This window comes from Bidens hawaiensis, unplaced genomic scaffold (genome assembly GCF_021521415.1).
Source record: "Bidens hawaiensis isolate Kalapana, Puna unplaced genomic scaffold, B.hawaiensis_p1.1 tig00002343_1, whole genome shotgun sequence".
Taxonomy (NCBI): Eukaryota; Viridiplantae; Streptophyta; class Magnoliopsida; order Asterales; family Asteraceae; genus Bidens; species Bidens hawaiensis.
In genome coordinates this window covers 1,385,539-1,398,073 of record NW_027491127.1, presented here as the reverse complement: position 1 = coordinate 1,398,073, position 12,535 = coordinate 1,385,539, and the positions used below count along the sequence as shown (strand labels likewise).

The 12,535-nt window shown below is 35.2% G+C and overlaps 2 protein-coding genes across 2 annotated transcripts; both read left to right on the top strand.

Moving 5' to 3' along the window:
- Positions 1 to 1,588: 1,588 nt before the first annotated feature.
- Positions 1,589 to 4,142, top strand: LOC143618935 (glucomannan 4-beta-mannosyltransferase 1-like). Its single transcript, XM_077090986.1, has 9 exons — positions 1,589 to 1,925; positions 2,008 to 2,106; positions 2,187 to 2,439; positions 2,525 to 2,635; positions 2,709 to 2,845; positions 2,916 to 3,029; positions 3,112 to 3,311; positions 3,396 to 3,590; positions 3,686 to 4,142. The coding sequence occupies exons 1-9, from the start codon at positions 1,611 to 1,613 to the stop codon at positions 3,843 to 3,845; spliced, it is 1,584 nt and encodes a 527-aa protein (XP_076947101.1). The 5' UTR covers positions 1,589 to 1,610; the 3' UTR covers positions 3,846 to 4,142.
- Positions 4,143 to 8,591: 4,449 nt separating this feature from the next.
- LOC143618861 (uncharacterized) lies at positions 8,592 to 11,090 on the top strand. Its single transcript, XM_077090934.1, has 5 exons — positions 8,592 to 8,742; positions 8,824 to 8,983; positions 9,254 to 9,459; positions 9,548 to 9,635; positions 10,298 to 11,090. Exons 1-5 carry the CDS (start codon positions 8,734 to 8,736, stop codon positions 10,987 to 10,989), a joined length of 1,155 nt encoding a protein of 384 aa, XP_076947049.1. The 5' UTR covers positions 8,592 to 8,733; the 3' UTR covers positions 10,990 to 11,090.
- The last annotated feature ends 1,445 nt before the right edge of the window (positions 11,091 to 12,535 follow it).

Sequence of the window (12,535 nt, the reverse complement as noted above, 5' to 3'; positions counted from 1 at the left end):
CAAATCTGATATTAAAAAAAAAGCGAAAAAAGTATCAAGAAATCAGAAATATGAATGGACCCAAGAAGATTGAAGCTTCACATGAATTATAATCATATGGCAAGATGATTAAAAAGCAAGTGAAAACAGAGTACATGTGCAAAAAAGTTATAGCTAATCTGATTATGTATAAAGCAAAGAAATGAAATCAAGACTGAAAACAAAAATTTTAATAACATGATATAAATTCTTTATTCTTCACATCTTTAGAACAGAAGTCAAACTCAAATTTCAATAACTATATTCAAGTATAATTTGCCTTTACAATCTTCTACTATGGCCCAAACATATCAAGACCAAATCTACTTCAAGGTTAACCGACCCATAAGCTAACCGGACCTACATGTAAAACCGATTAACCATAACCAACAACTGATCGGTTAATATTCTCCGGCTAACCAAAGTTTGGTTATGGTTACAATACTGGGCCAAAACCAACCAATGCACACCCCTGTCAGGGATGGTATTTCACTAATGTACGTATCTTAAGAAATGCTTCACTTCCAATAACAAGCGTACACATAATCTTAGTTTAAAATACGCAGAGCATTCCGATGCGTTTTGATCGCCAACGCGTGATGCAAGAGGCGCGCACATCACGTACGCTAGGCTTTTGTTATAAGAAAATACTAAAAAGTATTGATAGATAAAATTTTAACTTTTAAACACTAAATATAAGATACTCATCATCTCTTGTCAAAGTTGTTCAATCGATGGTCTAAGTTTGTTCAAAAACTCACAATCGATGGTTAGATTTGTTCAATAAGATTTGAAAAACTCAGACCCATTGCATTTGATGGTCTAATTTGTTCAAATACCGGTCACCTGCATAAGGCACCACATAGAATGCATCACATGTGCATCATGGAATCGCATCGCACCAACTGAAACGATGTGTTTCCAACACCGCATCGTGCATTATGCGCACCCAATGCGCACGTTTTTAAACCAAGCTTATAGTTACACATTATTCACCTAAAATAAACTTAATAAACTTATGGTTTGAGTACAATGCATGCAAGATCTTTATCCCCTACTTACGGGTCTAGATGTTGATGATCATATTACTCGGTGAGACACACAGCTGGCAAACAATATGTAAAATTAGGCATTTGATGACGTTATTAAACTTAAATGAAAACAAATCATGAGTTGCACCGAAACCAAAAATAGATTTTTCTACACACATCCTGCACGAGTATTACAATAATGCATTGAATCTCACAATTACGACAAAATATTCCAACTAATTGCTTTAAAACTTTCTATTTATAATCTCACTCTAAGGTTCACCACCTTATCTCCATTAAACTAATCAACATTATCTATTAACAATAATCAGATTTATAGATTTATTACCTTAATAGGAAATGAATGAGATGGCTACCATTGACGTCATTGTCGGTCGATTTGCCAGATGGCCATTTTAGCGGTACACTCGATGCACCACCATCTTCCACCTATGCCAGTGCCATGTCAGCATCTTCAACAAAGCCAAAGCTTTTTCTATTTAAAGCACAACTTTCAATCTTTCTAAGCACCCTTCTCTAAACAATTTCTGTACTCTCACCATGAGAAACTTCTTTCAAGGTGAACCAGAGGTGAAATCACCTTATGATTTTACCGGAAGCTTTACCGACATGTGGAGAGAAATGCGGGTGACAATGGTGATCCCACCACTGACAATTGCAATATGTATATGTGTTATGATGTCAGTGATGATGTTTATTGAGCGTGTATACATGACCGTTGTGATTCTTTTGGTGAAGTTCACTGGTAAGAAGAAGTATACCCAGTATAAGTTGGAAGCATTGAAAGAAGACCTAGAGCTGAACAGAAGTTACCCCATGGTGTTGGTTCAAATACCTATGTTCAACGAGAAAGAGGTATACATAATATTAAATGTTTAATTTAATGTATATATGTGCTAAATAGTAGTTCAAATAATCTAACTCACATTCTTATCAGGTCTACAAGCTCTCGATTGGAGCTGTCTGCTCTCTAACATGGCCATCCGACCGCTTAATTGTTCAAGTTCTCGATGATTCCACAAACAATATCCTACGAGTAAATTATCTCAGATTTTTAAAATCTTAAATGATGGAAGGTATTATCTATTTGGTGGTTAACTTGGTTCTTTTATACAGCAACTGGTGGAGCAAGAGTGCAAAAAATGGATAGAGAGAGGCGTAAATGTGAAATATGAAACGAGAAATAACAGAAATGGATACAAAGCTGGTGCTCTTCGTGAAGGATTAACTAAAGATTATGTGCTGGATTGTGAATTTGTAGTTATATTTGATGCAGATTTCCAACCAGAAAAAGATTTTCTTTGGAGAAGTGTACCTTATCTCCTTGAAAATCCAGAACTTGCTTTAGTTCAAGCTCGATGGAAATTTGGTAAAGTTACTTTGTTACTCCTGTTAATACTTTAATTTTCAGATTTTACTATTATAAATTTATAACTAATACTTGTTCTTTATAGTAAACGCTAATGAGTGCATAATGACTCGGCTCCAAGAGATGTCACTAGCCTATCATTTCACTGTCGAGCAAGAAGTCGGTTCTTCAACCTGTCAGTTTTTTGGGTTCAATGGTAAGCCATATACAAAAAAATAACTTTATAGATTTTTAATATGAAAATAATAATATTTTTATGGTGATATAAGGGACTGCTGGAGTTTGGCGTATAAAAGCAATTGAGGATGCGGGTGGCTGGAAAGATAGAACCACAGTGGAAGATATGGATCTTGCGGTTCGGGCCAGTCTCAAAGGGTGGAAGTTCGTGTTTGTTGGGGATCTAGATGTGAGTTACATTATAAATAAAATCTATTAAATTTTATTAACACAAACTGCTAAAATATTCTATTGCATAGGTCAAAAACGAACTACCAAGTACCTTCAAAGCTTATCGATATCAGCAGCATCGGTGGTCATGCGGTCCAGCTAATCTGTTCAGAAAGATGACAAAAGAAATAATTTGTTGTGAGGTATAACTAATTACTTGAATGTTTTCTTTATATTAAAAAGTAATAACAGTTATAAATGAAATTATCTTACTTTATTATGCAGAGGGTGTCGGCTTGGAAGAAGTTTCACGTCCTCTACGCATTCTTTTTTGTGAGGAAGATAATAGCGCACTGGGTCACTTTTTTCTTTTACTGCATAATTATCCCAATAAGCATCATGGTCCCAGAAGTTCATCTTCCAAAACCAATAGCAATATACATCCCCGCAACAATCACCCTTTTGAACTCATATTGCACCCTAAGGTAATAAATCCCAAAATAAACAGAATTAAACCATAAAAGAACTCAATAATTAGCGATTTAAAGTTACATCTTTTTTTCACACAGGTCACTGCACCTTCTTGTACTATGGATCCTGTTTGAAAACGTCATGTCTTTTCATCGATCCAAAGCAACAATCATAGGACTATTGGGAGCAAACCGAGTCAACGAATGGGTCGTGACTGAAAAACTTGGGAATGCAACAAAGCAGAGAAACAATAACAGGCAACCAAAGAGAACAAGATCACGCGTTTTCGAAAGGTAATTTAGCCAACAAATGTTGCTTATATTGACTAATTAACATATTTTATCATTTGCATAATTGCTTAATGCTAATAGTTTGAAATGATAAACAGGCTTCTTTTCTCAGAGTTAGTGATGGGCTTGTTCCTGCTATATGTAGCTTGCTATGACCTTCTCTTTGGGAAAGATCACATGTATATCTACCTGTTACTGCAAGCAATTGCATTCTTTGTTGTGGGACTTGGCTGTGTGGGCATAAATGCCCCCAATTAAAGAAGCAAGTTTGTGTCTGTCTATCTATCAGAATAAAGGTGAATATGTTCAATAAAAAGTTATAGGGAACTGTGGAAGTGCTTAAAGAGCACAGAATAAGCAAGTGCAAGAGCATGGATACAGACAGACGAGTAATTAGTTATATAAGTAGTATGTAAACTGAATAAAGCTGTGTGCTATCTGTGCTGTAATAAGTTACCAGATACTGTAATAAGTTGTGCTATATATCATAAGATTTGTTATGTTAAAGTTTACCAGATCTGTAATAAGTTGTTCTGTATGTAATAAAGTTTCTTACTTTGTTATGTTAAAGTTTACCAGATCTGTAATAAGTTGTTATATATGTAACAAAGTTTGTTCTGTTAAAGTTTACCAGTTCTATATATCATAAAGTTTCTTATGTTATAGTTTACCAAATGCTAGCACAATGATTGTTCAAATGACAAATCAACAACTATAATTCATAGTAGTAGCTATGGCAGTAACCGAACCAAACCAAACAAGGCCTTGTTCATGTTTGTTCGTTAAGCTTACAGCGGACAAGCAAGGGTTTCAAGAACATCTAAGTACCTAACCTAATAAAATTTCTTGTTTGTGTCACTCAATTAGAAAATGAACTTGTTCATGAGCGGTTTACAAACACAAAGGAACACAAACAATGTTTTATTTGATTTGTCTAACCGAGAATGGTCAATGTTAATGGTTCGGTCCGGATACCAAGTTTCTGTTGGTTGTTTTTTTAACATTCATATTCATATGTTAAGCTTGTTGAGTAGGGTTCAGCGTGTGAATTTTTTAGTTTTCTGGCCCAAGAGCCTGTGAATTTTTTGAGTAGGGTTCAGCGTGTCGTACACGGAACCTCTTCAGCTCCTAGGTCCCAAAGCTTCGTTTTTAGCAAGATTGGCTTTGCTATTCAAAAGGGGGTTGTGGCGCAGCTTGTTGCCCGTTTGCCTGCCACTTTATTGTAATCGTTTTATAGTAAATTATTTATAAAACGATGATTTATATGTTAATTTTATATATAAACGAATCACATAATACTCGTATATATTTTTCTTATAATTAATATTTTGCTTAATTCTGTATGATAAGATTAAAAAGTCATTAAAAAATATAATAAAAACCTCTAATGAACAAACATAAACAAACAAAAATTAACCAACATAAACGAACACATTATCGAAAGTTCACGAACACAATTGAACGAACACAGCCTCTGTTCATGTTCGTTCATTTATTAAACAAACAAATATAGATGAACTTTCCGCCGAACAGTTCGTTTGCGCCCTAGAAATAACTGCATTTGCTAAATTACAAGACTGAGCATATAGTGTTTGAAATAAAAAGTACTAACATCAAAGAGTATAATCATTAATCAGTTAATCACTACAAGCAGCTAATTAAGCAAGCTAATTTCTGAATAACAATAAGTAACAATTTAGGTCAATTAATCAATGGACGTAACATGTATGAACATATTAATGGAGATATAAAGGAATATAATTACCAATTTCTCTACGAATCGGTGTGTTTATGGATCAATTGATTCAAATTGTAGCTCCTGTGGTCTAATTGATGAATAATATTGACGGATTGAACACGTATTTAACGATTATTACAAGGCATTGTATGTGATTTTAGTAGAGAAAGCTAAATGAAATGAGTTAGGGTTTATGATGATTAACGGTAAAGCTAAACATGATTTGAAAGTTGTAACGGTTTAAGACGAGTCGGCTCATTTTTGTAATCGAACCAAACTCAGGCTTGGCTCGTTGGTTTGATCTTATGCTTGTTTAACTTTAAAATCAAACTCAAGCTTAACCGAATTATCTCGTTTAATTTCAAGCTTGAGCTTGAACCCACCCTGACTTGACTCAGGCTCGACCCATTAACATAATGTTTATTTTTTTTATATGATATAAGTAAATATACTTTTTTTATTATTTTATAAGGAGCATGGCCGTCTTCAGAAATCCATTAAAACTTTAGGGCCTTAACAAGTAAAAAAGAGTCTCTAAAACCATGTGTGATAAATAATTTGATAAATTTACAAGTATGGTTGTCTTTCAGAAGCTTAAAACGAACTCTCACTTAATCCATCTTACATGCTTCTAGTTGCTATAGTTATCGACATAATTATTCTAGAAGTTTAATTCTCGTGTCGGGGAAATTTTGCTACTCAATTTCCTTATAATTCTCGTGTCAGGAATATTTTGCCACGCAGTTTCCATTTAATTCAACATTTCAAGTTAATATTTAATTCATACCAACCAACCACGGGCATTATGGCTTCATGCTAGCTTGGCTGCTTATTCTAGGGGAGGTCGTCAGTACATGTGACGGGGGGACGGTTTTACCCTGTTGTTAAGGTTTCCATCTAGAGGATTTTGAGTCGGACATGAAGCATCTAATAACTAGAAAGGTTGAAATCTCGTTACATGTAAACTCAGAAAAAACGTGTGTGAGAAAAAAATAATATTAATTATTATAATTTTATAAACATGGCGTCTGGGTATTTAAGTTGAATTCATTGATCATAAACTATGTTATTTAACAATTTAAGTTACTAAAATGCTCGGGTTTGATAATACTACATGTCTACATTTGCTACTAGCCTACTAGGTGTTTGTTGGGCCTCATATGTAATGGACAAGCTCGGTTTATTGGGCTTGTTGTATACAAGGTGGCCTTGGAACATGTTGAATTATAATTGTCTTTATTTGGCCACTAATAGGCACAGATCCAGTTCTCGTAGACAACTACATGTCTTTGCATATATCATATAATGGCCATTTAATATGTCTTTAATTTGCCACTATCATTGCGGACAACATTCTTCGTTTATCACAACATAAACATCTGCTTGATCTATTACATATATCACACGGTCTAAGTTAATGCATGCATTGTAGAAAACTATATGTATGTGTCAATAATTGTGACACAGTTGTAGTGTGCATATGGATGATTCTTTATTATGTCGCAACACTATTTTTGCCCTTGAATATCTACCAGTTTATGAAAAACCTTAGTAGCATACACTGGACTGCAATCATGTGTATTCTTCGGTATCTTCGATAAACTAGTTCTCATGTCTTAACTATTCGGTGATCTGGTGGTCTTGATCTATATGCTCTCTAACTTTAAAAAGTTGTATGCATGCTTCCTAAACTTTGAATTGGGTAACAGTTGTGCTCGCTATCATAAATGGCCAGTAGTTTGTCCATTTAAGTGCATTTGAAATGCCTTTTTTGTCTTTAATATTAAAAAGTAAATTCATAAATCATTAATAAAAAAATCAGGTGGATCTCACAGGGAGTATGCAAAAGTTAAGGAGTATACATATAATTTTTCAATATTAAGGAAGATACGTGAAAACTTTGCAAACCACATGGGATATCCGTGTAATTAACTCCTCTAGTTATCTATTTAATTATCCATTTAATTAGTCAAGCCTTATTACATCTACATTCTACGGGCCTATGAGTTTAGATTTTATTACTACTATCATCATCATCATCATCAATAAATCATAAAGTAAATGTCTTGAATAGTTGTAGGCGAACCATCGGTAAATTTTACCCGCAACCAGATTTCGTTGAAATTTTACACCAAATTATCAATATTGGTATCATCACTGTTAGCAACAGATTTATATTGTAACGACAACTCATACACTTCTAAGTTACTTCTAATCACACACTTCATATTAACAATCACAATATTCAAATCTACGACCCTTGAAAATAGAAAGCTTTAACCAACTTCTTAAATACTCCTAGACAGCTGTTAGGTAATCAAGTATTTTCTTATAAAAAGATTTGATTAATTAAATCAAATAAATATTATAATTTGCCTCCCTATTCTGGGTTTGACTGAATTAGTTAAAGCTCCTTTACAACTTTGTGCGAGGAAATTAAAAATCCCCACATGTTTTATCTCATGTACTAAGAACATCATTCATACATACATACATGCACACATAATGTATTTGCATACTATATCTTGTTTTGTCTTCTTTAATATTATATTTTATATTCTTAAACTAATGTCATGTTATCTTAATATTATTTTTAATAAATTAATATCATGTCTTAATTTTTATGAGGCTACATTTTTTTGTTGACGTGCTGAATTGTTGATCTTAACCTAAAACACTCTCAACCCATTTCACAAAGTGGAGTTAGTTCAACATAGTCTGACATGATTGCTCATCATCATATATGAAAACATATTCTGTATATAATTGTTCCTAATGTAACCTCACAGTAGCCAACTAATTTAAAGTTTTAAATCTTTTGGTATACTCTTTATCACGTGTACCACAAAAGATAATGATACGTTTGATTCCCGTCTTGTATCTTTGTACATGTTCGTTCAGAACTATGTGTCTTGTTAGTACATTTTACAAAAGAACAATATTAGGTCACATAACATGTTAATTATATGCAAGTTACATGAAAATTACTAACTACATTTAAAATGATGCCGTGGGCCAATATATATTCTCTATGTGTTGGCTTCACTAGACACTTACTGTTTTTTTTATTTTTATTTCTTGAATAAACATTTACCAAGAAATATACACTATATTTGTTAAAGTATATAGCAATTCTTCTTACATACTATATATACAAAAGTTTAAACCATTAGGCATGTTTCATACCTTTTATATTATTTAGGGAATCTATATTAAGTGGTTAATATCATATTATATGTGTTATGTGTATAGGATAGAACTTTCACAAGGTGCCAAGTTGGGTGAGGATAGGACTCCCACAACCCACATCCAACTCCCCTATAAATGTCTACATTTGCCTAAAATCCCTAAAGTTTTTAGTTCCAATTTTCTCTACCCTCAAAAATTATTATCAAGCACTCAACTCAAATGGGTGAGGTTAGTTCCTTCCACTCCATTCCCTTTGTTTTTAGTCTTATTGTTTTTTTTAATGTTTACTTGCTACAAACTTTATTACAGAAAGACGTCGACGCAAAAAAAGAAGGCGACGAAAAGAAGATCGTTGATGCTGATAACACGAAGAAAGTTGACGAGGGGCCGATCACTATCGTCCTAAAGCTTGACTTGCATTGTGCCGGATGTGCCAAAAAGATCAAGAAATCTATACAATATATTGAAGGTAGTAAATATGGATCAGATTGAGTATTGAACATTGGGTGTTTGGGATTCCTTATTTTTACCTCGTTATAACTTATTTTGGGGATAAGTTATAAGTTACAATATGTAACTTATCAACTTATCCCCTCACGTATAAAACAATCAAAAACATCTTTTTAACTTTTTCATTAAGTTATAAGTCATAAGTTTCCTAAAATAAGCAATCCCAAACACCCATCCATATGTATATACATATATGGTGCAACTAACCATCATATCTCTATATGTGTAGGTGTGAAAACTGTAAAAGCCGATTCTGTTAACAACAAGTTGACAATAACCGGGAAGGTAGATCCGGTTCATATCAAGGAGCGGGTCGAGTTCAAGACGAAGAAGAAGGTCGAAATTTTATCTCCAAAACCCAAAAAGGAAGATGAAGGTAAGAAGAAAGATGATGAGAAGCCACCGGAGGCAAAATCAAATGATAAACCCAAAGAGGTACCATGCATTAGTTCATTGTTACTACAATTTTTATGTTTTTTTTTTATTTAATTTAATTTTATTTATTTCCATGGTGATTATTTAGCCTCAATCGACTACTGTGGTGTTGAAGATTCCATTACATTGTGATGGCTGCGCACAGAAAATTAAACGAATCATCTCAAAGATTGATGGTGAGTTGATTACGAAATTCCCATCAAATTATTAAATAATTATCGTTTTATATAATTATAAAAAGATTTACATTAAAATTACATTATCAAAGCTAAAGTACAAAAATTTGATTTAGATGGATACATACGTCCAATATGTTACTAACCACTCAAACCTCTCCATATATTCTTGTTTAATAATTTAATATATATTATGTTTAATCAAAATATATAACTCTAAATTACTAAAAGTTAGTCCATGATGTATTAGGTAGTATACTTAAATTCTAGTATAAACATCTTTATCATACCAATTCATATGAAAATACTTATCAATTTATGCATGGTATTCTTTCTTGTAAAAGAGGTTGTCGAGCTATTTGATAGCTTCTTGATGATTTTATTAAGAGGCTATCGCTGAATCGGTGAGAGGTAGAATGTATTGGGTACACTAAAAAGACAACTCTTAATAGTTAATGGAGTTTTTTAATGGTTATATTTTAGAGATATGCCAGATGATTCAGATGACACTTCTTAATCAATCAGATCTTTTAGTGATTCAATACAAGATTGTCAAATAGCCCTAATAGTTCAAAGTTTCAACCAACAAAGTATAAAGACGATTAGTTTTATGCATTAGTGGTTATTGCTTTAATCTTGTATGTTTTGTTTATTGTGGACAGGGGTGGCAACCGTTAAACCAGATGCTAACAAGAACTTGGTCACGGTGAAAGGAACCATGAATGTGAAAGAACTTATACCGTATTTAAAAGACAAGCTAAAGCGAAATGTCGACATTGTCCCTCCCAAAGAAGAAGACAAGGGTAAAAAAGAAGAACCTAAGGATGGCGAGAAAACCGTTGCAAAGAAGGTTGACGAAGGTGATGGTAAAAGTAAGAAAGACGGCGACAACAATGATGATGATAAAAAGAAAAATGATATAGAAAAATCCGTAGACAGTAATGGAGGAGAAGATAAAAAGAAAAATGACGAGGCAAAGGTCGCAACTATTGAGAGTGAGAAAAAGAAGTCAAATGATGAGGCAAAAACAGACGGTGCTGATGGTGGTGGTGGTGGTACCAATGAGGGTAAAAATGCGGATGTGATAAATAAATTTGAATATTACAGACATAACCCTTACATATACACAATGCCCGTGTATAATCAGAGTTATTATAATCAAGATTATGGTGCTTTAGGATTTTCAAATCACGGGTATGGAAATGGAAATGAAGGTTATGCTAATCATGGATATGTAATGGAATATCCGCGTCGACCTTTGCCTCCTCCATCACCGATGTCTCTTCACGATCCCAGTGCTTCAAATGCCGACTTATTCAGTGCGGAAAACCCTAATGCATGTTCAATCATGTGATTTGTGATGTGATCGACAAATTATATCAAGGTATTAGGGGATAATAAGCATGTAATGCAACATAGTATGTAGATCATGAGTATGATATGAATTGTATATATATTATGTGAAGAGGTAGGTCCCCGCAAAGCCCAGTTGGACCCGCAAGACACACCTTGAAGAGGTACGTCTGCGCAAAGACTAACTGGTCCCGCAGGACCCACCATGCTCAGAGAGATGAAGACCTTATATGCAGTAAGCCAGTTGTTCCCGCAGGAAAGCCTCCCTTGGTACAGTACCCTGCCTGTTCCCGCAGCTATGGGTACAAGCAAAGAAGGAAGGCTACCCGCACTAACGGTAAGGCTACACGCATAAGGCACTAACTCATACTTCAACAATGTCACCTGAAGAAGGAATGAGCAAGGCGGGAATATTCCCGCCCAAAAGAGCCAGTCCGTACGCTTCTGGAAGATCTTTTGTACTATACCTGCCAAGGTATGGACAAAATAGACAAGATCTGACCAAAGCAGCCCATGAACCAATCACAGGGTGACAGCTCACCGACAATAGTACGAGGAGGAGCACGCTCTAGTACAAAATGTCACTATCAGCCGCTGCCTACCCACCAACTCCCATCGTGGCACGTACATAGCCCGTAGTTGGTGGAAAAGGAATAGTATACAGCCGGCCATGTCACTATCAGCCGCTGCCTACCCACCAACTCCCATCGTGGCACGTACATAGCCCGTAGTTGGTGGAAAAGGAATAGTATACAGCCGGCCATGTCACTATCAGCCGCTGCCTACCCACCAACTCCCATCGTGGCACGTACATAGCCCGTAGTTGGTGGAAAAGGAATATTATACAGCTGGCCTTACCTGCTTGGAAACCTACCTTCGGCTATAAATACTCCAACACCTTGGAACGGTATCATCTTATCTTATCTTATTTTCTCTAGCCATTTCTCTCAATATACACTTATATTCAGAGCAATCTAGTCTGATTCTCACGCCGGAGGGTGTCCACAAGGAGGAACCTCCCCCTTCTCAGTGACGAGCTCACGGTGTCTATTTTGCAGGTCAAGAAGAATAACCATCTTTGCCGGACCTAACCCTCGTGGGAAACATCTACTTAACCCTAAGATTATCCGTAATCTGCCGGGGTCACTTAGTGTTTCTTCATTGGCGCCATCCGTGCATTAAGCTAGAACTAATTCTTTTTCTCAGTTTTTTCAAACTTCTGGAAAGATGGTTAAGGTTACTCCGATGCCAAGGCCACTGAGTGACCAAGAAACTCTGGTAACCACAACCCCAGCTACTGGGGGGAATACCGGCGAATACACGATTTTTACGAACACTACTCCGGCTACCCAAGTCGGGGCAAGTGTAGTAAACAATCCCCTGGGATTCATTGATACCCAGGTAGAGAAGCAACAGACGAGGCTTCCCCGCCAAACACTGGATCAAGTTAAAGCTTGGGCGGAAGCACGTCAGAAAGAATTCCAAGCTGAGTTGGATGAACGTTTACGTTCACTCCAACAGGCTAATGACGAATTCGGAAGCACTCG

Excerpts from the sequence above, each read along its gene's own strand:
- LOC143618861 (XM_077090934.1), top strand. Across the intron at positions 8,984-9,253 it reads ATCTATACAATATATTGAAG|GTGTGAAAACTGTAAAAGCC; the intron begins GTAGTAAATATG and ends CTATATGTGTAG. Across the intron at positions 9,636-10,297 it reads AATCATCTCAAAGATTGATG|GGGTGGCAACCGTTAAACCA; the intron begins GTGAGTTGATTA and ends TATTGTGGACAG.
- LOC143618935 (XM_077090986.1), top strand. The coding sequence starts at position 1,611 with ATGAGAAACTTCTTTCAAGGTGAACCAGAGGTGAAATCACCTTATGAT. Across the intron at positions 1,926-2,007 it reads CTATGTTCAACGAGAAAGAG|GTCTACAAGCTCTCGATTGG; the intron begins GTATACATAATA and ends CATTCTTATCAG. Across the intron at positions 2,846-2,915 it reads TGTTTGTTGGGGATCTAGAT|GTCAAAAACGAACTACCAAG; the intron begins GTGAGTTACATT and ends TCTATTGCATAG.